This window comes from Manduca sexta, chromosome 12 (assembly GCF_014839805.1).
Source record: "Manduca sexta isolate Smith_Timp_Sample1 chromosome 12, JHU_Msex_v1.0, whole genome shotgun sequence".
Classification (NCBI taxonomy): Eukaryota; Metazoa; Arthropoda; class Insecta; order Lepidoptera; family Sphingidae; genus Manduca; species Manduca sexta.
This window is the reverse complement of record NC_051126.1, coordinates 4,410,263-4,434,505: the sequence shown is the minus strand read 5'-3', so window position 1 is coordinate 4,434,505 and position 24,243 is coordinate 4,410,263. Positions and strand designations below refer to the sequence as shown.

The 24,243-nt window shown below is 34.5% G+C and overlaps 4 protein-coding genes across 6 annotated transcripts; 2 read left to right on the top strand and 2 right to left on the bottom strand.

The window, feature by feature from the left end:
* Positions 1–512: 512 nt before the first annotated feature.
* On the bottom strand, positions 513–12,958 carry LOC119189082. 3 transcript variants are annotated; one of them, XM_037437856.1, is made up of 4 exons: positions 12,613–12,958; positions 11,908–11,987; positions 7,485–7,647; positions 513–618 (listed from the first exon to the last, which is right to left on the bottom strand). In XM_037437856.1, the coding sequence occupies exons 1-4, from the start codon at positions 12,941–12,943 to the stop codon at positions 596–598; spliced, it is 597 nt and encodes a 198-aa protein (XP_037293753.1). In that variant the 5' UTR covers positions 12,944–12,958; the 3' UTR covers positions 513–595. The 3 variants fall into 3 exon arrangements, with proteins under 3 accessions (XP_037293753.1, XP_037293750.1, XP_037293751.1); XM_037437853.1 differs by lacking the exon at positions 513–618 and adding an exon at positions 5,266–5,594; XM_037437854.1 differs by lacking the exon at positions 513–618 and adding an exon at positions 5,266–5,594 and having other exon boundaries at positions 7,485–7,575.
* Positions 4,384–11,541, top strand: LOC115454943 (prostaglandin reductase 1-like). Its single transcript, XM_037437852.1, has 2 exons — positions 4,384–4,539; positions 10,205–11,541. The coding sequence occupies exon 2, from the start codon at positions 10,230–10,232 to the stop codon at positions 11,235–11,237; it is 1,008 nt and encodes a 335-aa protein (XP_037293749.1). The 5' UTR covers positions 4,384–4,539; positions 10,205–10,229; the 3' UTR covers positions 11,238–11,541.
* A 1,050-nt stretch (positions 12,959–14,008) lies between the features above and the next one.
* LOC115452134 (prostaglandin reductase 1-like) lies at positions 14,009–15,293 on the top strand. The gene has a single exon (XM_030180592.2). It carries the CDS (start codon positions 14,223–14,225, stop codon positions 15,225–15,227), a length of 1,005 nt encoding a protein of 334 aa, XP_030036452.2. The 5' UTR covers positions 14,009–14,222; the 3' UTR covers positions 15,228–15,293.
* Positions 15,294–15,580: 287 nt separating this feature from the next.
* LOC115452133 (histone-binding protein N1/N2) lies at positions 15,581–24,101 on the bottom strand. The gene is made up of 9 exons (XM_030180590.2): positions 23,906–24,101; positions 22,937–23,109; positions 22,643–22,743; positions 22,300–22,469; positions 22,056–22,149; positions 21,739–21,879; positions 21,521–21,595; positions 21,142–21,386; positions 15,581–18,887 (listed from the first exon to the last, which is right to left on the bottom strand). Exons 1-9 carry the CDS (start codon positions 23,906–23,908, stop codon positions 18,699–18,701), a joined length of 1,191 nt encoding a protein of 396 aa, XP_030036450.1. The 5' UTR covers positions 23,909–24,101; the 3' UTR covers positions 15,581–18,698.
* Positions 24,102–24,243: the final 142 nt, after the last annotated feature.

The window sequence follows — 24,243 nt, the reverse complement described above, 5'->3', positions numbered from 1 at the left end:
TTTATTTAAATTATTTTTTATTTACATACACACAACGGCCTTTTTCCCGTTTCAAGAGTACGCGGAGGTGTAACACATCCACATTTCGCCAACATACATTGTAATTTTTTACTTATGTTGGAATAATATCTTGGTCTCTGAGTAGGATCACTTCCGCAATACTATTAAATCACGAATAAATGATAAAACATTATTTATGGAATTTTATTTTACATTTTTGACATAGAGCTGTATACAATCAATCGTTAACACTAACGTTATGTATAAAAATAACATATTCCCATACATTTTTCTGTTTTCTATTAGCGTTATCAATTATAGAAAGACATCTTAGGTACGGCCCCTGTGATACTTACTTATCAATATTATATTGAATCGTAGTATCATCGTATCGTAAGTATCATGAGTTTTATTGAATCTAAAGAGATTCAATAACATTTAAACACTATCAGTTAAGCCTGGTGGAGTTTAATCCATTTATGGAGACATATTATTTTTTAAACAAAATCTACAATTACATACCTGAATCATCTTTAAATCTATGAAGCACATATGTATTCTAAGCTGATAATGACGCGTCGTCTTTTCTTTTCTCTTACGCAAAACTATTATGGAAATCTAAAAACCAATAAATATTTGTTAATTTATCTGCTTTCCGAATTGCCCCTACGAAAGAATTGTAGGCAAAGTTGGTAATCGATAGTAAGTAAAGTTAATGACGAACATAGATGGTAGATGGCGCTCGGTGTAGTATATGGTAAATTTATAGATTACTCGATAAGTACTTGCATACTATTTGCAGCAAAATTGTTTGTAATCTTGGCAACATTTAAATTTTAAATATTGAATGCAATATATAGCTTGAAACGGTAATCCTAAAATTTATAAATAAAATGTACTTAATCTACTAATGTTTTCGACGTTTTATACGAAGTCAACCGGAAGCGATAAGAAACAAACTCAAATAGCAATCAACTTCCGGGACGTTTCCGAATGATTGGCACATTGTCAAACTCGCATGCTGTCCCGCGAGAGTTCAAATGCTCGACAGGTCTCCCATGAATGACAAATGCACTGTTTGGTAATAGGTATCACTTATCCTACTGTAAGCGAAACCCTCACAATAAACTAAGCCGAAGTATTTTCGCGAATAGGTCTGAATGTATATATTTTTTCATAACTTAATTCTATCAGTTTTGTTAAAAAAATTGCAATTTTTGTCATTTTTTTTTCATTTCAATTAACAGCGATGCATGCAGCAGTCGATATAAATAATGAGTGAGCAGCTGATAGTTTTCTTTTAAAAACATTTTTCGTTAATTTCTCACGAAATAATCTTAACAATTATTGCACCAGTGTGTCGTAATAAGTCAATACAATCAGTATTAGTACACGTTAGTGTATGAATGAATTGCCAATTATTATCGACTGTTATTGATAGTGTTACAAACCATTTTATCGTCATCTCTCCACAACACCTTACTACCACATAAAAAGTCCTTTTTTGGTTTCGTGAAGAAAATTATTTACTACTACTGCCCAGTCTGTAATCGCTGACCTTTTGACCTGGCGTTGAGCCGCCCAGAGATAGAAAACGTCGGGAAAACGCCAGACCGAAGCCCTTACACTAAATACAGCCAATGTACGGTAATACCAACTAAACCTCCGCAATGGCTATCTTTGCCGAATTAAGGACGGGTGCGGGTTCCTCTGACGGAAAGTATCTAGTTGTCGTCTACAACCGCCCCATGACGATGCCCCTTTTTGCAGCCTGGCTCTTTTTGTGCGGGTGAGCTTTAAAGCCCACGCGCACTGACAGACGCCCTCGGTATCAACAGCAGTGTGAGGATTACGACCCTCTCTGCTGTGCACCCCGAGGATCACAATAACGTAGACTAAAAACTGGCAATGAACACTAACGACAGACAGCCCCCTACCAGCTGCCTCTGACCCCTGATGGGCCCTATTACCTGCATCTGCGTCAAACGGAACGTAGCGTGCCTCAATGAAGCGAAGACAGGATGTAATAATAGGATAACGCCGTTGGCAATTGTCCAAAAGGTACTTTGATTTATGAAATAGTAATGTATGGAATGGAAAACATATCGAATGTGTAATCGGATAAAAACAATTTTATCACAAGATTTAAAGGCGATTGATTAATTAAAGCGTACAGGCCAATATTTTAAATGAAAATTCGTGAGGCGATAAGGCGATATGTTTAGTAAATTCTTACTTTATCCTGTTATAGTTTTGCTAAAACGATTGCTCAGTATGGTGAAATCGTGAAAAAGGTTAGCTGAAATGTGATGACTTTGTAATAGTTGAATACGAAGAAAAGACAATAAAGACTTGCAACGTTTTATTTTTAACTGAGCATTTATCAGTCAGTTCTGTTTTTGATAAACAATTTAACAGTATCTGCGTGACCCCTTATGTAGAAATATATTTCCGTTTTATTTTATTCATTTCATATTCACGAATATTTGCAACGAGATTAAAACTCACCGTCTACACTGGTTTGGCCATCTTGAGAGCATAGCAGATCGGAAAATAAAGGGTGCATATGTGAGTCGACCAACAGGTCGCCGGCTTGGGGGACGGCCCAGACACTGCTGGAGCGATATGGTGGAAGGTGACCGGCAACTTAAAGCTAGTTACTGGCGAGAGCTGGCGCTGGGCACAAACAGATGCAAGACTCTCGTTTCGGAGGCCAAGACTCACTGAGTCGCTGAGCCACCGGAATGAGTAAATGAGTTCACGCTCACGCAAGTGTGCCACCTTCTGGTATAATCCTGTGTATCCGATTTCGAATAGACTAGCATTATTCTGCCGTGCTAAGCGCAAAACTGGTATGTCAAGGAACCCTTATTTCGAGGTATAAAGTTTTGTAAATATAGTTTTAGAGTTTTGTATGTAAAACTGAGATAGAGAAACACATTTAAGGTTTTTTTTAAAAAGTTCTAAACAAGATACCTTTAATTAGGTAAGTTCATTGTATGAGTATTTCTTTAAGTTATCTGAAGATATAAAAATCAAGATTTACCTTTTTTTTTCAGATACCGCTTTTGAGCTTAGCACGACAGTATTGCGGTCATATAAAAAAGAAAAACAAAATAATTTTAGCAACGACACAAACAATAAGACTTGGTATCCAGGATCTATTGTAAACAAATCTGGGAAAGTAAAATGTTTTTCAACATTGACAAGGTGACACCCCGCCCTTACACGAATACCTATATAATTAGCATTATTTGCAATGAAAATTTCCCTAGTAAATTAATTAAACAAAAGACATTGTAGAATTACTAAAGCGAATAAGCCATTATTTATTTCTATAAAATAAAATTCGTTTTACTCAATATTCATAACTCGCAATATTATCAATATTATCCAATACGATTTATTTTTTTTAAGCCAATTTTATTCCAGGCGCAAATGCAAGTTTTTCTTACAGAAGAGGAATTGAATCAGCGTTTAAATAAATGTATGATAACCCGTAATTTTGTTGCTAAACTTCCCAGAAAGGAGTAATTTAGAATTTACTGTACGTTTGACACCCTGTGGTACCATACATGGGATAAAAAAATACTAAAAAATGCATCTTAAAAGATTTGGAATGAGTTCGAATTTAATTGTTAACTCTAACCGCTCATTAAGATTCTCTCCCAAGTAAACAACTGTGAACATTCGTTCCCTACATTTATGGCGAATGAGTACCGTGCGGGAATATGCAAATATTTACGAATAATTTACATATTTTATAATAATTATAGGTCTTTTCAAAAATTTAAAACATCCAAATTATTCGTTATTGAATTGTCTACCTAAAAGTGTGGGTGGTAATTAGAATAATGTGTACTTTACGAGGTGATAGACGGTATCAACAAGTTAAATGATATTTTCAATAATTAAACAATATCCACATAAAAAAAAATTAAACAACCATTTTGTAAAAATATAATGTTAAATTTTTTCTTCATATGTATTATAAATTTCGAAAAAAACGTTTTCTAAAAGTGTAAAAAGCAATGCTTTGGATAGAACCTCAATCAATTTTCTATTCAATCTCCACGACTCTAAACAATATTTATTTAAATATTTTGCATCTAAGAATTGTCAATAAGTATTATAATCTGACTTTCTATTTAGGTAATCAATTGTTCAGTGATTAATTTTTTTTTTAATATTTGATAAGACATCATACTTATTTGTATTGAAATAATCTAATATAAATATAATTGAAACTATGCTTGATCTGTAATGATTTTTTGACATGGAAAAAGCTTCAAAATGATTAATATAATATTTAAAAAGACAATATCGCAAACATAAAAGTACTTTAAAAATAAATAAAATAAACAATTACTTCCCACAATTATCATAATTACATAATGATAACGTACGTGCAGTATTAACACTGACGCTATAATCAATTCGCTTGAGTATCGTAAGCCGGTTCTCTGTATTCATTCCATTATTCGCAGGACGCGAGAAAGACGTATTATAGGTGTCATCGCTCGACTATTGGAAACTCACGTACGTAATTTATTTTAAAAATATTTAGTGAACGTTTTGGTGTAGTATTTTTGTAGACACTAAAACATCTTACAGATTAGATAAAAGTGTTTATTACTGTAGTGGTAAAATGTTAGTGAATTTGTGTCGATTAGTGTATAGCGTTGCTTGGGTGTTTATTTATCTATATAAAATAGTTTATGATAATTTACACAGCAAAAGTCTTTAAACGACGATAATTAGTTTTTGTGTCGAATAAAATTTGTATAGAATCTGTTGATAAGCAATTATCGTATTTTATCCGCGAGTGTTCGAATCTCGAGATAATGTAAAAATAAAATCACCACAAAACGTTATACGTGAATATTCTTACGAACCAAAATCGTATATCATGAAGGAGACAAGTTCAATATTACAAAGACCGCTGTAGAACAGTATGAGTGTCCGGATACACTCATTTTACTGTTGATTGTAACAGATAGTCGTCAACAAACCACTTGTCGGGCTCTATATAAGCCGGTCGAGTTATAATTTTTCTCCCAATGTTAACGACCCACGAGTACATAATACCTACATATAGATAGCCATATTGTACAATACAATCTATTCTTTACGTATCATTATTTTACGACTAACTTTTGTTCGAAATCGACAGATGGAACCACTGCTGCAAATAATAACATCAACAAACGCACTTTCGTATTTAGGTATAAAATTAATGTACTAAAGAAAACATTGTACTTTAATTTTTTTTAATACTTATTTGTGTCGTTTTATCATACTCAAATGTTATCGTGATCCACGCAATCGTTATCAATAAACAACAATTTACTTTAAAATATATTTTACGTAACAAATCGTGCACAAAATAATCAATATAAAAACAATACAAAATTTAAATAAAGAATATGTAAATCAATAAACGTAATTGCGAACTTCGACGCTCTGCACGTCGTCATTGCTCCACAGAGTCTCGAGTTCGTACTCCGAGTCATGGCTCGGGTCCGCTTGCTCTCGACGATCCCAGCGCGCGCGCACCAGACGAGCCACCTCCAACCACATCCGCGCTTCTAGCACTAACAGATCAATTTATTTACATTTTATATTCCCCTGGCTCTCATTTCTGGGCCAGTTTGGATTATCAACACAGTGCGAGCTGCTGATCTGCGTGGCTTTACTACTAACGTTAACTCATTTATTATGACAGAAGTTCAACTTGCTTCGGTCAGACACACGATGCTTCGGATGTCGTTTACCTTGAGACAAGGTAGGAAAGATTAATGAGTACTTATAAACAACAAAAAAAATACTTGCTTACAATCATAATAACTTAGCCAATCGCATGCTAGCTCGCACTGTGTAGGAAAATATTAATAAATATTAAAATTAAAATTGGATTGCCACGATCGTAACAATTGGCATTGATTTCAGCATGTAAAAGTAAAAAACCACCGTAATATTAATATTAGTCAAATTTTATGAGATAAATTTAGCATCAATTTATAATTTACCATTTTATACACTAAGGAGAGAAGAATAGTGTTGTTCTTCTCTATATTTTAATTTAGTAAATAACACTATCTTATTTTAACAAGAACAGACCAAAACTGCAATAAAAACAAAACAAGCAGGTGTTTTATCGTGATAATAAATTCTTATTTTCCTCGTAAAGTCAACAGGTCACAGAAGTCGAGAGGTTATATTAATTTAAAGCAATAATTGGTATCTTTGTACTCTTTCTTAAATTACATTTGCCTGATATAAACATATTCCATTTATCCCGATACTCAAAGGTCAGCTTCACAGGTCAACAAGTACTTATTAACAACTACAAAAACAACAAACACAAATACAAAAACCAAATACCTTACTAAAATAACATTTATTATGTATGGAGTCGTCATTACACACTATATTGTTTTATGGGTTCAGAATAAACAACCTAGTAGGTGGAAAGATCACTGGCAGAGCTATATTTGTACACCTAAACAGCAAAATGCACGTAAAGCCATAGGTCCTACGGCTAATCTCTCTCCGGTCATGTCGGATTACTCTCTCAATGGATTGTGAGAGTGAAGGAACAGAGAGCGCATGTTTATTGCACACAAACTGATGTACTATAATATATTCAGCGTACTTGGCTGATTTACGTTGAGATTGGCTGTCGTGGCCGAAATTCGGTTAGAAAGGAATCAATTTGTATAAATAATACTGCACGTTGTATTATCAACGAACTGCTAATTTCGATCGAGATCTAACCACAGATCAGTAAATCAATTAAAGTAAATGATCTGTAACGGCAGGTCTCAATAACTTACTAACATATAACTAGTTTGGTATCTCAACTCCACAGTAAAAGTTACGCGAACTGTAACTGCTGTTTCAATATCTAAAACTTTTAATACTTAAATGAGATCAAGGAAAGATAACTCTAGTGAGTGCTTCCGGCGAAATGTTTTATTTTAACAATGAGTATTAGTTATGTAATTTAAAAAAAAATACTAGGTACATTTTATATTTTCAACTACAATTATGTTCACTATTTTTACATTCGATTTTACGAAAAGCAATAAAAATAACACACTGCATAAATTATTATAATCGTTGACAATAACGCACAAATGAAAATTGCATATTCGACCCTCCGAAAGATAGTTAAACCTCACGGACAGTTACCTATACTTATCTGTCCTAGTTTATATAAACTCATATAACCACACACTATTCGTAATCTGGCAATAAGATAATGAGACCAGATGTACTTACGTAAGTAAAAAAAAATACTATTTCTCTATTTTTGATTGGTTCCTTTCAAAAAATAGCGTTTAGAATCATTTATTAATATCGAACGTGAAAAGTGAGTCATCGTTTTATTACTTTTGCATTTATACATAAAAAAATAAGAAAGATAATTATTAATGGTGACTCATCATCTCCATTTCTCCTTCTACTATAACAATACTTACGAAAGAGAAAAGAGAATGCCGTCAAAAACAGTGGGTTGATTTCACCGCTAACCACCGCCGTGGTGTACAGCAAGGCTCCGGCAGTCGGCGCCTGTCGCAGAAACAGCCCCCGCAATGTCATTCCGAGCCACGGCAAGAATAGATACTCGCTCAGTGGTGACCTCTGGGGATGATAACGCGGGTTAATGTATACAAAGCGATACTAACAGAAAATGACTTTAGGGTAGGTCAAGTCAAAATGTTAAGTCATCGACGCACTAGAGTTTTTTTTTATACCACCTTGATAAAACAATTTCACCCAAAGAACGCCTGGTCAGAACTCGATTTTAAAACTAAGACCGTTTGAATACGCGTACCCATTAAAATACTAAGTGACAGTCAAAGTTTGTCACCATCAAACATTGAAATCCATCTGGCCCGAGATGGTTAATCTCATTTAAAATAGTCACCTAGAACAAAATTTGATCATGATTATGGATTAGATATCAGTCTCAAAGTCTCTTAAATAAACACGAACGAAAAATTGTAAACACTACACACGTTACAATAGGAATAAAAAAATATATATTTAGGCGACCTTGGATTCGTCGAAATACGATTGAAGCGCGGAAATACTCCATTATAAATTAGAATGTCCACGTTTCTAATATAAATAGTGCTAAGTAATTTACATAGTCATAATATAGGTATGTTGCTCTCGCTCTTGGCTCTACCCGCCAAATTGTTCCAAATTGCTCAAACGTCAGGCTCTCCCCTTCGATAATATATGCAGAAAATATGATATTAATTATAGTACCATATATTACACAATTGACCTTTACATTATAGATTAAAGCTTGTTTTATTATACCTAGATTAATTTGTGTTAAAAATAAATTAATATAATGTATGATGCATAATGTATGTTTAAATTGAATAACAAATCAGTGCAAAGAACTCTTTGTGGCTGCTTAGCTGACTAAAGAAAAAAGATAATAATTGAAAAGCGAATTAAATCTATAAAAAAAAGAGAAACCACTTGAAACGGTGCATATACGCTTATTGACAAAAGTATGTAAGTGTACCGTGTAATCTAGGTACATTATCTTGGGATTTGAACAATTGTTTTTAAATAAATTTGACTATAATAACAAAATGTTCATTACACACTAGTGAAGTAAAATAAAAAGTGGAACAGATTTGGGTATATTATAATAGAATCGTAGCATCATGTTATTACTAGGGAAATATTAAATTTAAATTGATTACGGAATGGATTTTGAATATTATCAGCGTAGAATAATAGAATGATAGATAAATCTTAGATTCCAATCGAGCATACATTGAAGTCATTCTAGTAATCAAATTATGCCAATTTCCTTGAGTTTTTAAAAGTAGTGGTACCTTTTATGTGATGAGTTAGAATTTTAGGTCGGGAAACGATCTTAGCGGTTTGCAGTGGCGAAGCGTCTATACAATTCGATTCCTACCTGTTTCCCTTTAGGTTTATTTACGTTTGTGTTAATTTTTATTTTCTGTTAAATTCGCCGCGATATGTTAACTAAGGTAATTTATTTTTGCCTTGTGTTATCTTTTGAAAAATTACATCCTTAGCCACTGGTAATTTGACTATTGTTATTTACCTTAGACTGGATAATTTCTTCTAAAATTTAGAGACTATATTGAAGTAATTTAATGATAATATGTTGTTAAGTTTGGTATGAAACTAGGTACGCTAGTTTTATTACTGGACGAGCAAACTACACGGCTACTACTACTACTACTACTACACAACAATACTCTAGTTTACTCCTTACGTAGAAATTGTAAAGTAAAATTGTAGTTGAGATTTGTTTAAATTTCTTACCATTGCGAGGCACAAATTCAAGTGAATTAATAACTGGTGCACTAAGCATTTCGTCAATATGAGTAGTAAAAAATATTTTTTAATAATATAAACTCCAAATTCGCGAACCTACTCCCTTAATAAACTACCAGCAATATTGTAATTAGCGTGAATTAGATTTCTTATTACAGTAAATTGAATGTTTTAAAGTATTTCAAGACATTTATTTAGGTAACACCATTCCATAAGGTGATTTAAGTCTGATTTTATTTTTTCAGTCAGGAATGCAAATCATTCCTCATCACTTGTAGGTATTAACCTCAAGTTGTCTGCAACTACGTAACATTAGGAATATTTAAATAAACTAGTGATGTCCTTAATAAAGGTTAATAAATTGTACCGATATTCGTATCATGAGGTGCATCAGAAGATGCCACATAAGGTTTAGACGCGCAAACATTACTTGAACATCACAGTCAACAGGCTGTGCTACCAAATACTCCAAAAGATTAGAGGTACTAGAACGTTTAACGTGATAGATGATTTGTTAATTTATAGATATAAGGAAATTATCTTATATCAGTCACCTCTTACTAATATAATAAATGCAAACATTTGTGAAGGTGTTTGGAAGACTGAATACAGCTGAACGGATTTGGATGAATTTAGCACTTAGATAGTAGATATAAAGGTAAAAAGTACAAAGAGGGATTTTATCTGGCAAGGAGCTATAACCCGTGTGAAGCCACGATCAACACCTACTTCCAAAATAAAAACAAGTTTATCACTGAACGTAAAATTGCTACTGAACGTAGGATTGGAAAGATAATGATGTTATCTCTTTGGATATAAAAGGACGATAGCTTAAAATAACTTTTAATGTGTCTTGTTACAGATCTGTGTAAATATCGTCATCCAATATGGTGAAAGCGCGTAAATACGTCGTCAAGAAATACTTCGATGGTGTACCGAAACGTGATGACTTCGAAATAGAGGAATATGAACTACCACCGCTGAAGGACGGCGAAATACTTATCAAAGCCGAGTGGGTCAGTGTGGACCCCTACCTGCGGGCCTACAACAGGTTTAACAAAATTCCTTACGACCAGTTCAGTTTTCAAGTAGGAAAAGTAGAAGAGAGCAAAGACCCAAACTATCCTGTCGGCACGAAAGTAGTCACTCACAAAGGATGGTGTGATTACTGTATCGTTAATCCCAGCTTGCCTACGGCTCCCGGACAAAGTATCTACAAAATGCCCGATATGCAAGGCCTTCCTGAATCCCTGGCTGTCGGAGCTATAGGAATGCCTGGTGTGACCGCGTACTTCGGATTCTTAGAAATTTGTAAGCCGAAGCCTGGAGAAACTGTCGTGGTGACTGGCGCTGCAGGTGCGGTCGGTTCGTTGGTTGGACAAATCGCAAAGATTAAAGGTTGTAAAGTAATCGGATTTGCTGGTTCTGACGATAAGGTGCAATGGCTTGAACAAGACCTTGGTTTCGACAAAGCATTTAACTACAAAACCGTAAATGTAACTGAAGCTCTTAAACAAGCGGCTCCGAACGGAGTTGATTGCTATTTTGATAATGTCGGAGGAGAAATTAGTAGTCAGATATTAGGTCAGATGAATGTCTTGGGGAGAATTTCTGTATGTGGAAGCATCAGCTCGTACAATGAGGATCCTGCTCAGATGCCGAAGGCCACAGTAGTGCAACCAGCCATGGTGTTCAAGCAGTTGAAAATGGAAGGGTTCCTTGTGTGGCGTTGGGACGGAAGATGGCCTGAGGCATTCGCTCAACTTACTGACTGGATCAAATCCGGCAAAATGAAGGCGCGCGAACACATCTCCGAAGGTTTCGAAAATCTATATGATGCTTTTGTTGGCATGTTGGCTGGTAAAAACTTCGGCAAAGCTGTTATCAAAATCTAAACTTTTTTGATTTCAATAAAAATATGTGTTCGCTTTTTATAAGTTTATATAAAAATATTCTTTACATGCATACATAGCTGCCCGCCTTTTTCCCCTTTTCAAAGGTAGGCGGAGTTGTAATACATCCACATTTCGCTAACACACATTGTATATTTTTTATTTATGTTGCAAGTGATCTTTATATACACCTTAATAAATGTTAAAAGACATGCAATGTTACCTTCTTTCCAATGCATGTTTTTATGTTTATATACACAAATTTTTTGGGCCGATTTCTCAATAAATGAAATATTTAAATTGAATATTTATTCGTGTATTTACTTAGCTTAGCTAACAATTTCAAAAAAATTTGTACCTCCCTAGTATTCTAAATGTAAAAAATTATGAAAGTGTCTGGATGTTTGTTGCAAGTAAAAGCAAAAAAATGCTTAGTACGTACGTACGTTTTCAATAACGCCTACAAATTAATTATTGGCAAAGTAAGTAACCAATTATTATGTTTTAGTAATATAAATGATAAATACTTCTTTGTTATAATAACAAATTACGACTTAATAGCCGTAGTCTAATGGTTATAATGATGCTCTATCACGATAGTGTGTTTTTCCATACTTCTGAGTATTTCAAACCCAGTTTTAATAATAATACTAAACATATAAAAAGTACGTACAACATTCGATGAGTTCCAAATTAGTAGGCAACTTATAAACAAGACAAGTACATCCGAAGCCTCTATACACCACATGACACCTGGAAATGAATGGATATAAATTTGTACACCCACACATCACGCATTTATCCCCGAAGGGATATGCAGAAGCGCAATCAAAGCATCCACATTTCGCCAAATTCGCTCCGTCCCATGATGTGATAGAGGGCAAGCCTATCACCAAATGGGCACAATTCTAAACTCCGGGCAAACTGAACAAAAAAACCCAAATATCACTGCCCGACCCGAGGTTCGACCCCAGGACTTCAGAGAGCTGCCGTACCGCTCATGCAGTACAACTACGACACCGAGGCAATCAGCATATAAATACATAGAAATAATTACTAAAATACAGAAGCAAATTGTATGTGCTGAGTTCACAAACCATGAACATGCCCCATTAACAAGCTATATGTGCTTTCCGAGGCACGGAGTATCACCACCAATTCCTAACTCCGTGCTGAGACTGAGTAATTTTTTAAGATGGAAAAACCCACTCAATTATTTTCGCCCAACCAGACATTCGAATCTAAGACTTCAGTGCGGTAATTTGTACCGCGTAGCGTTCCATACTACACCACTGAGGCAGCCACTAATACATGGCTAGAAATATACTCTTACGAATATTCAAACCAATATACGATATATCGAAATGGATATACTAACGTGTGACGTCAATATCGTCGATGTACAATTTATCGTCCTTGCTCATAAGCATGAAATGCAAGTCATTGGCCAGAGGCTCTTCATCAAAGGTCACTACTTCGAACTTCACGTTACTAACAAACCCCAACATCAGGCATACCGTAGTCATGAAAGTAGCAGACAATGTTACCCTCGAAGACTTGGCATTTAGTTTTTCAGCTTGGACAAACGTCTTATGTTTTATATATCGGAAGCTGGTTTCTATGAAGTCAACCATTGCCCCAATCAAAGGTAGGTCTGATTTCGCGTAAGTCAAATGTTTCGGTGTATCAGAATTATCACCGCTAGCCATGTCTACCACTTAATTTATTGTTCGAAGAACTATTGTTGAACTATTGTAGTTTTTGTGTAAAATAAAAAAAAAAATTATCAAAAATTTATCAATTGCTGAAATATTGTCATGCTGACATTCACCAGTTTAATCCAAAGAGAATACAAATACTACGTAAGAGTTTAATCTTTTATTTATTTCCATATATATTATAATTCTCTTTGCACAGTACACTCAGATGTCATAGTGTTACTTCTATGCTTGTCATTGTTCTGAGCAATTAGAGCTTACTATCAATAATTTTATGACCATATAGGTACACATATAGACAAATCAATAAAAGAGTATGGTTATTAGCACGCTTAAAACGAGCATGCTCATTCATTTGCTTTTGAAAAGCATCCCACTGAATAAGTATGCTCAAAGTGAATGTTCCAAACACACGCCACTAGCAAGCTCTCTGTCAGTGCAGTGAAAAATGGAAAACCAAGTGAGCTTAATACAGAACTAAATAAATTCACAGTTTTGCTTGCAATCCAATGCATCCAAAGACTTAGCATTACGAAAGAAAAAAAGGAAAAAGAATGATTTGGGTTCGTGATTACATGAGCAGAAGAGAAAATCTTGAAGCAAGTAGGTACTAGATTATCATTTATCACAGGCGTATGTAGAGGGCCGGGTGGGCCGTGGTCTCCTAGAATTGCTCGGCGACTCAAAGCATTTTGAGGCTACTACTACAATATTTATTTAAAACAACCAAATTTAGTATCGGAGACAGAAAATGACTAGTCCGCCCATGTCGATGGTTAGTAAAAATGCATTTTTTGTTCTTCCATCTGTGCCGCAGACAGCATGCGCGAAAATCGAACGACAGTAGACTTTTGAATACACTAGTAATTAGCATGCTTATTTCTAGCCAAATACATACACATATGGTGCTAAGTGGCATTTGGTCATTGATAGTTTTGAGTTAATAATGAACATGTATATCTGTACCTTAAAGAAGTAGAAGTCCTGGAAAATTTCAATGGATGCTCCTATATAATGTTAGTAAAAACCTTTAATAATGTTAAATACAGAATATTATACCCGTGGCATATAGCTATCTAACGTATATTAAAAAATAATTAGGAAATGATTAATTCAATCAATGATAACACTGGCTTATGTAAAATAGATTCCTTTTCGATAGTTTATTTACGTGGTGACTAGTACTTAATAGATAACACAATGCGATATCATATTTTTATTGGAATTATCAAACTCGTATCAGTCTGTTACGATTCTGTGGTGGATAAAGATGGTGAATGCGCGTAAATATGTTGTCAAAAACCTGTTCCAAGGTGTGCCAAAACGTGAGGACTTTGATATAGTGGAATACAAGTTGCCGCCGATCCAAAATGGAGAGATCCTTGTCAAGGTTGAATGGGTGAGTGTAGACCCGTATCAACGTGCATACAATTCCAAGTACCCGACGCCATACGACCAATTCGGTTTCCAAGTAGGCACGGTTGAAGACACCAGAAACCCCAAATTTCCCGTCGGTTCAAGAGTCGTGTCCCACAAAGGCTGGTGCGATTACTGCATCATCGACACCAATAAACAAGGTGCCATGGCGGTGGACCGCGTCTACAAATTGCCTAACCTGAAGAACCTTTCACCATCTCACGGCGTCGGTGCCGTCGGCATGCCTGGAGCGACCGCTTACTTCGGGTTTTTGGAAATCTGCAAACCTGTAGCTGGTGAAACGGTGGTAGTCACGGGAGCGGCTGGGGCAGTGGGATCCATTGTTGGCCAAATAGCTAAGATCAAAGGTTGCAAGGTAATAGGTATTGCCGGCTCGGATGACAAAGTGAAATGGCTTGAAGAAGAACTGGGCTTCGATAAGGCTCTCAACTACAAAACAATGGATATAGGCGCTGCGCTCAAAGAAGCAGCACCAAATGGTGTCGACTGCTATTTCGACAACGTCGGCGGTGAAATAAGCAGCACTATAATCAACCAGATGAATAACTTTGGCAGGGTCTCCGTGTGCGGAAGTATCAGCGCGTACAACGATGGTCAATTGCCGAAAGCGACCGTTTTACAAGTAGCCATTGTTACCAAGCAATTAAAAATAGAAGGATTTATGGTGTACCAATGGATTAACCAATGGCCGGAAGCGTTCAATGAACTGACAAATTGGATAATTACCGGAAAGCTGAAAGTACGGGAGCACGTCACTGAAGGTTTTGATAAGATTTATGACGCGTTTGTCGGAATGTTAGCAGGCGAGAATGTCGGCAAAGCTGTGGTCAAGATCTAACATGACTCAACCGCATGTATATACTAATTTGTTTGTTATTTATTAAATAAACAGATGTATGTTAAATTTGTTTGTCTATAATATTATTAACAGCCACTTTTAATAAACGATCCTAATTTTTATCGTAGCTCCGATCCCGATAGTAAACCAATCAGAACAAGTGATTTGTAAACTTGTCAAAAACCTTTGTTCCGATTGAGTCATTTTCGCGATTGATCGCAAAAGGGATCGTTTGAAAACGACGGTAATTAATTTAACAAAACTGAGTATACCTTAAAGATGAAATTTCCATATAGATCATTGCCGTGTCAATTCAATCCGTAGTAGCTGATATAGCAACAAAAACACTTCAATTATGAAAATTACATTTTATTAAAAGTTGGAGATTAAAATACGATTACATAAATTAACAATATAACCTAACAGTATCAACTTATTAAATCCTCTTAACTAACAGACGTTTTCAATAAAAGATCTCAATCTTCAATCCGATTCCGACAATGAACCAAGCAAAAGAACTCATTTGTAAGTCACAAAAATCTTTGTTCTGATTGGTCAATTTTAAAATAGATCGAAAAAAAGCGATTGGGATTGGTTATTGAAAACGGCGGTATGTCGCAATCGACCAACATTTGTGAATGTTCTAACAGCTAATTACCAACGTTAATTGATTTATCTAATTGTACGTTTGGGTTTTATCTAACGATTTCCTAAAACTAACAAAAGCGTAATCAATTAAGTGCGATAAAAAAAATGTGTATTGACTTAGTCAAATTCAATAGAAATAGCAACACAAAAATCTTAAATCTATTAATGGAAATGAATGTAAAATTACTGAAAAATTATACACCCTTTTGAAGAATATTATATCCTGAATGTATGTTGTATGTTTAATTATGCATTCAACATACAACTTGAATGATTTTGTGGTACATTTCCTTTTAACAAGTATAAGTGCAATGATACTGGTGGCCTACCATGCAAAATATTTAAATAATTACCAACATTCAGATCAATGATTTAGGCTAATAATTGTCCTACATTTTGTGCCGATACACTAGAACGTATTGTATTTCTGACCTGTGGCCGTAACCAAAACGCCTTCCTACAATCATTTATGCTAATAGAAAACAAAAGTGTCTAAGGGAGTCTCATATCGCACCCTTAGAACTAAGATGATCTTACACAAAAAGACAATTTGTGAGAAACTAATAAAAAATATAAAAGGCAGTTAATTGGGCGGTCACGGCCAAAGGAAGAATCTCTTTCTATTTTTTGCCTTTTTCTCGTCATAGGGTTATAGAGCAAGCTTTGGAAAGTAGATTATTAACAAAATTAGAAAATATATACATTTTGGGTTACGTCACTTTAGTTCTAAGGCAGTGCCAAATTATGCTAGCAACAGACTTATGATACATATGGCATATCTATACATATTATTATTTTCTTTTGATATTAACGATTGCAGAAAGGCGTCTTGACTACGACCCCTTTTAAATCCTTAATCAATTTATTATAATTACAGATGAGTTGGAAAACAGTTTAATAATAATTCCAAATAAAAAAAAATAATAAGTTGTTGAAACAGATCTCTAGCCCATCCACCATAAATCTTTACGAGTGATACTAATCAAATAACTTCTATACAATCTTATAGCATATATCTACTTATTGGGGCTAATTTCAGTCTGTCGCTTATTATTTAACGGCAAAAGCGATACAAAGAAAATAATGCGTGCAATTACAATACTAATTAAAAATAAGACATTTCCATAAGTACTAAAGTTCAAAATGGATTAAGTTTTCTTATCAAAGATCTTTAAGAAATGGAAACAAAAATGACGTACGAGTTATAACTATCAACAAGGAAAAATAATATTGGAACTTCGCTATTTACGATTGACTAATCAAATTAATGAATTTACGGAAGGAGAAAGCCCATCTGTGTATGGAAGTCCTGCGTAATTTGATTTTGTATTAAAGTGAAAATTGCATATAAAATACAAGAAATAAAGTACTTTCAAACAAAACATTAATCATTACTTATTATGGGGTTTTCGCATATTTACATTATATGTTCATGTTTATTTTAAACAAATTGTTTTTCCTAGAGATTGGAAAATAAAATAAAAAAACGTCTCATTTAATTGAAAAAATAAACCCCGACATGGATGTCTGTGAAATGAATCTAGGAAATTTCTACAAATATTTCGAAAATTATTAATATTTCAAGGCCATACACCCCTTTTTAATAAGTAGGGCAGATTTAGGCATTCTCCTTTTGACAATACAAAATATTACCGTAGAATTGAATGAAGAGCAACTAACATATAAGGATTACTTCGAAATTATTTATACCAACAATGTTCTTAAATATTGCATGCATTATGTTAAAAATAGTGGGCAGTGTAGATATATGGACCAGGAGGGAATTCTCATCAAAGAAATTTCGTCATTGACATACTAATAAAGTGGCAGTAGGCAAGGTAGATAGCTCGCAGTACTAATGGCCAATGGGGCAAGAAGGTTCTGGAGTGGAGGCCATGAACTGGCAAGCGCAGCGTCGGACGTCCACCTACGAGGTGGACAGATGACCTCATAAAATTCGCAGGAGGTCGCTGGAGGCGGGCCGCTTCCAAAAGGTCGATCTGGAAGTCTTTGGGGGAGGCCCATGTTCAGCAGTAGACATCCTGGGGCTGATGATGATATTAATATTTTTTTTTATTTCGGACGTAATATTAAACATTGCTAGTGATGGACCATGTCTTACATTTGGAATAGGCAAATGCCGTATACTAGATACTGAACAACGAGCATAAAGAATTAAACTTTTTATACTACACCCCCTTTCATTTCGACATAAAGGTATACTTTGTAAGAATTACCCCCAAACTAGTCAGAGCCTGCATTACTTATAATCTAGATGACAAATCATTTCGAAATTACCTACAAATAAGTCACGGAAACCAAAATGAGCACACAAACATCCGTACATATTTCGTCACTGCATATCTTGAGTACGAATATAAAATGATTTTTCAACATTATACCTCAAATCAATACTGGATCCTAACGAGACGTTTTTATTAAATGTTTCGATTTAAAAGACGTATTTTTTAAGTAACTAACGCACCTTTTCCTATAATAGTATTGACCATGAAATGTAGTCGCATTTTGGAACATAATAATTTATTTGAATACCTAGCTGATTCAGTCCATCTACGCAGGAACGATTTTTTTAAAATACATATACAATAATATCTGTTTAAGTTGCCTTGTTGTGCACACCATACCTATGAGGCCGTACCAATGAGCTGCCCAAGATAATATTCCGAAATGGCGAATTCCATTTTTAAAAACAAAAAAAAAATTTGGACATAGAGTCCAACGTCAACTAGACAGCTATTACGGGAAAAGGAACGCATTATACTATTGTCATTCGTTCATTTTAAGACCCACAGCGCTTGTTGTTCACGTGTTCACCCTCTTGGCAGGCGAGGCTCCTTCGTCTTCCGCCTTCCGCTTCCTCTTGATGAGATGCGAGATGTCGGAGGCGGCGGGCTTAGGCTCGGAGCTGGCGGAGGAGCTCGGGCCGGCGCCGTTGTGGCTCGAACTCTCGCCGTTCGACGGGCAGAGAGTTTCGCGTACTCGTTTTATTGTCTGTGGAGATTGGGTTGTTTAGTTGTATGTGAATTTATTTGTACTGAATTGTTGGATAATGTTGGCATTATACTTAGCGTATTTGAGTTACAGTTGACACTCAATTATCTTGAATAATATTAAAAATGGATGTACCTGTTATCGGATTCGCGATTATACTTCCCAAATACGAGTTGCAACGGGATTAAAATTTGTATGAAATTGAAAACGTAACCAATTTTGAAAATTTTTACATTAATAAGAAAATACATTACTCCCGAGTGCTAAAGCCTCCCTTTTATACCGGGAATTATTATTCAAGCGGGCGACGCCGCGAGCAACACTGGTTGATAATAATTCACATTATAAAGACTACTTTTCTTCATTAATTTAATTAACCAGATTTTCGATTATCCGAATGTCTTTTATTTTTCTTATAAGGCTAAACTAGAAATTAAAAAAACTATTTCTTAATAATGTACGCAGGTCAGTACCATTTTTGCATTGTGTACACCCGGTAGTGGTATTTCTGTTTATGGGCTATCGTAATGACTACTATAGGCAGCCAACACGTCGCAATTTCATAAGAAAAAAAATCTTACGTTCAATATAACAGACCAAACCAAAGCATTATATAGACGTTAGTTTCGAAAAACACAAAACATTGCTACCATGAGGATCTCTTTCTTTGCCCTTTCATACATCGTACTGATACCATAAGGAATGTTGTAATTATGTAAAAAAAACTCATGGATTACATCAATGGCCATGAAAAACTACACTTAAATAAACAATAAAACCACATGGCCATTAATGTATTGGGTTTGAGCTGAAATGATACAACAGTGTTCAATTTTGAGCAATTTTATTTCAAGTAAGCATAAACGCAGTACAGAAATGGCCTTGTGGTAATATTACTTACATCTAACATATCAAATTAAATACACAATGATTAAAGTCTGACAGTATGGCATGGTCACAAAATAATTATATAGAATAGGTATGTAACTTAATTTTTTATATGTTTTTAGAAATTCACAGAATAAATAATCCACTTAGAAATTAATTATAGGATAACCTAATTTTTATTTATTTTATTTTTATCATTAAATTTCGAGTTTCTTTTGAAGATATTATTTGTTGTAAATAGTGGATATAAGTTTAAATATACTTAGAATACTTATTATCTGGAACTTGACCATAAAAATAGTTGCCTTACTGTCTTACTTCACTGTCATGTTAAAGTAAAAACATCAAATGTCGATTTTGCCCAACAAAATCACAATCCAAATTAATATTACCATCGCATAATACAAAAATCAGTCTTCCAACAGTAGCAATTAAGGCACTGACATTAATTATCAAAAATTTTAAAATAATACTGGCTTGGCAGTCAAAGATAATATCACAAATTTTGGCAAGTTTAGAATTTGGCACTTATTGTTACAACTTTACCTACATTCTAAGTAAATATTCAATAGCTACCACTACTAAAATTGAGATTTACGATTACAAATTTATTATGAGTATAAAAATGTCGAGTTTAAAATTATGAGTATATGGAATGTAGAACTTAGTACCCTTGGGATCATTGCTAAATACAATATATGTATAAAGAAAAAAAAATAACTAGGTTTACTAATTTTAGATTTTTTTTTTGAATCTAGTATAAATTTGTTCTGACGTTTTTGGTTACTACACTACTATTTTTGCCAGCAATAACTATGTTGCATGACAAAATATGTCTGATTTTTTTTTGTGACTACATCTTCCTCCCACTAACTGTAGCAAACTAATCTACTAAAAAAAACATTGGCCATAAAAATCTACTTTTCTCCACTAAAAGCGGGGCTACACCAACAGTTTTAGTGATAAACCTACTATATTTATGTATCTCATTATTAGTGAAATGTATTATATTTCTTATGAGAATAAAGCTCTTTAAACCTATGTTAGCAACACTTGTCACATTACAGTATTTCAACAATGTTATATGTCACTAAGCCTTTTTGATGAGATGTAAATGCTAATTAAATTTTTGTAATCAGATTTTGTTTGTTTGATAAATGAAGTAACAATATGTCAAATGTGCCATCCACATTTTCACATGTTATGGACAGAATATAAACACTAGCCATTTTATACAACAGCAATGATCCCAAGACACTACTTGAGTAATTTAAGACTGACAGTCGACAAAACACTTATTCTGCTCTTTCAATATCATTCCCCTCAACATTTTCCTTGTCTCTTCAATACAATCACAGGGCCTTACCTCTGCTTTATAATCCATCATATCCTGGATTTTCTCCTGTATTTCTGGCAGGAGCTCCTTCAATTCCTTAATCTCTCCTTCGATGGAATAGAATGGATCAGAAGATTTGAATTTCTTGACGGTCGCGTCTTCGTTGGCTGCGGTGGGATTTTCCAGAATCTTGATCCTCGTCTCCAAGATGTTGGCGGCGTTTTTGAAATGTGTTATGGCGTCTTCGAAGTTTGATGCAAGCGAGTTGGCTAATCCTGCAAAAAGGATATGAACTTACAACATTATTATTACCAAAAAAAAAGAAAAAAATCAATAATAAAATACAAGTCAGCACTTTTATATTGTCCAATTAGGATTTGAAAAATTTTAGTCATAACCAGTCTCATACCAATTTGGTAGTGTGTTTCTGCAATGCGCCTGTCGTCACTGCGATACAATTCCTTCTGGAGGTCCAGGCAGCTTTCTATATAACAAAATATATTTTTTTTTAATATTTACACAAAAATGTATACTACAAAATAATAAAATATACACACACACACCCTCACGCTCTTTTATACCTCAACGAATATGCAAAGACGCATATAAATTGATGGTTATACTCACGCATATCAATAACAGCCTTGTCGTAGGTCTCGCTCTCGAGCGCGACCTCCCCGAGCGCGAGGTGCACGTCGGCGAGCAGCGCGCGCGCCGCGTCGCCGCCGCCCTCCTGCACGCGCCGGTACAGGATGCTGCGCGCCAGGTCTGAACAGTACACATCCGAATAATGTATGGGGACAAACGCATATCAGTTTAAATAGATGATGTGACTATATGTTTTTTATGTGTAAGAAAGTTGGCTGCTAATGGGATGCTTTTAATCATAATATAATATATAATCATTTAGTATCTCACTATTCCAAATGATTTACAAAACTCACCAAGCATCTCCCAGGCGAGTTGCAAATTGTCCACCTCGTCTTCACCATCCACATTCATGGTTGATTCATCATTTGCTTCACCATTTGTGGTACTCTGCAGAAAAAATAATAGTTACAAAACATTGATCATAAATTTAAATATTGTTTAGTGACAATTAAACAAATTGCTATATGTTACACTAACGTATCTAATAAAATTAGGGGATCTAAAATGCCATTTTAGTCAAATTGTACAAGGACTTACTGGCTCTGGTTGGTCCATGGCCTCGCTGCTGCTACCAGCTGCCTCGTCTTTAGTGGTGGACTCCGGCTCTTTTGTAGTTGATTCTGCCTCGCTCTGCTCAACACCATTCTCCTTCTTGGATGATTCTCCATTCTGCTCTGCTGCCTCATTTTCCTCATTGTCATCTTGTTCTAAGGAAAGTAAAAGCAATTCAATAAATCTAACAACTATATTTCAGCTTGACAATCATTAATCATTTTTTAGAAGCAAACACACTTATGTCTACATACACATAGTTTAAATTAAAAAACAATTTGTATTTTATAAATGTTAATATAAAACTATTGTAATTCTTGGATTTTACCTTCATTTTCTTCATCTTCATCAGCATTTCCCGAGCCTGGCATGCCATCACCAAGGACACCACTCTCTTCTCTCGACAAACCTAGTAGAGCTTTACCATACCTAAAAAGTGTAACTAATTAGACTACAGCATTCATATTAAAATAATTAATTCTAAATATTTTTATGTATCAACAAAAAAAATGTTGGCCTTTTGAACTGCATATTTTAGAATGCATTTCATTTTAATACTTACTAGATTTACCTCTCTATTAATAATAAAAAATACATACATAAATTAAAAAAAAACATTCACCATAGATAAGCCTCAGCGCACTGATCTGCTGTATCTCCGTGTTCCTTAGCGAGCAACTCGCAGGCCTTCGCGAGGGCCTCCGCTGCAGCATTGAAGTCTCTCACTGCCAGGTTACGCCTCCCAACACCTAGGAGCTCAGTGGGAGTTGATGTCACTTCAGCAGAGTCAGCCATCTGGTGGAAACATTTTATGTTAAACTACATAAGTTTTTTACATATAAATTATGTCACATTATTATTGACATAGAAGAAAGCAATAACCAGGTACCTATTGCTGGTATAAAATTAATTAACATACTAAAAAGGATGTAGCCTATTGTTATTCAAAAAAAATAAAAACTTATAACTAATGAATAATGAATAATTTTAACCATTTTTAATGGATTGCTTTCCATGCAAAATATGTAAGTATAATTAATTATTTTTCCATTTCATTGCCCTGTTGTTGTTTGTATCTTTATAAACAACCACTGTGCTACAATTTGTATGAATCAATAATATTATTTAAATATAGAAGAAAATAGACATGTACGAAAGTATGTATATTTCATATTGTTTATTGTTTATAATTCATTTACTTTAACATATGTCTTCCAAGTTAGACTTTATCCAACATAAAATCCTATGTTTAATATATTCCGTAAGGAAATTAATGTTCAAGATATTGTTTATAAATATGTATGTGCGTAATGAATTATAAGTATTTTAAAAATATTGTTCTAGACCCACGTTTTCAAACATACACAAAATTCCCCAAACATGTATACATCAAGTGTCTATTATGTTTAGAGTGTTGAAGTGAAATATATGAGGAAAATATAGTTTTCGTTAGAAAAAAACCGGCGGGGATTACTAAACAAAGTAAAAATACCCAAGTTTCAATTGAACAAGATACCGACATGTTTGATTTTCAAACTACAATGACAAGGTAAAAAAGTTTATAAAATATTTAATAACAAAACAAACATACCATTCCGCTAGTAATTCAAATTCGTAGTTGTAAATTATGAAGGAAATCTAGTTGTTTTCTAGAAAAACCGTAATTTAGCAACGTACGCGTGTCCGCCAAAATATGTCCGCTAAATCCGTTGAAAGACAACTGTCAATTCTATACTTAAAATGTCAAAGTAATTAACCACTCCAGATTGTCTATGCGTCTAAGGTTGCCCGCATTTAATCTTCGAGATACTACTGAACGATTACTCGCTTTGCTAAATATTATCTTGGTATAAAATTGTTATAGTCCATTGGTGTGATAAAATAATGAGTCATCATCAGTGCAATTGACGAAAAAAGTGGTCAATTTTT

Coding starts and splice junctions, on each gene's coding strand:
- LOC115454943 (XM_037437852.1), top strand. CDS start 10,230: ATGGTGAAAGCGCGTAAATACGTCGTCAAGAAATACTTCGATGGTGTA.
- LOC115452133 (XM_030180590.2), bottom strand. Junction 22,470..22,642: donor TGAAGATGAAGAAAATGAAG/GTAAAATCCAAG, acceptor TACTTTCCTTAG/AACAAGATGACAATGAGGAA. Junction 21,596..21,738: donor CAAGGCTGTTATTGATATGC/GTGAGTATAACC, acceptor TTTGTTATATAG/AAAGCTGCCTGGACCTCCAG.
- LOC115452134 (XM_030180592.2), top strand. CDS start 14,223: ATGGTGAATGCGCGTAAATATGTTGTCAAAAACCTGTTCCAAGGTGTG.
- LOC119189082 (XM_037437853.1), bottom strand. CDS start 12,943: ATGGCTAGCGGTGATAATTCTGATACACCGAAACATTTGACTTACGCG. Junction 7,648..11,907: donor TTTGGAACTCATCGAATGTT/GTACGTACTTTT, acceptor TATCATCCCCAG/AGGTCACCACTGAGCGAGTA. Junction 5,595..7,484: donor GGCATTCTCTTTTCTCTTTC/GTAAGTATTGTT, acceptor TTGATCTGTTAG/TGCTAGAAGCGCGGATGTGG.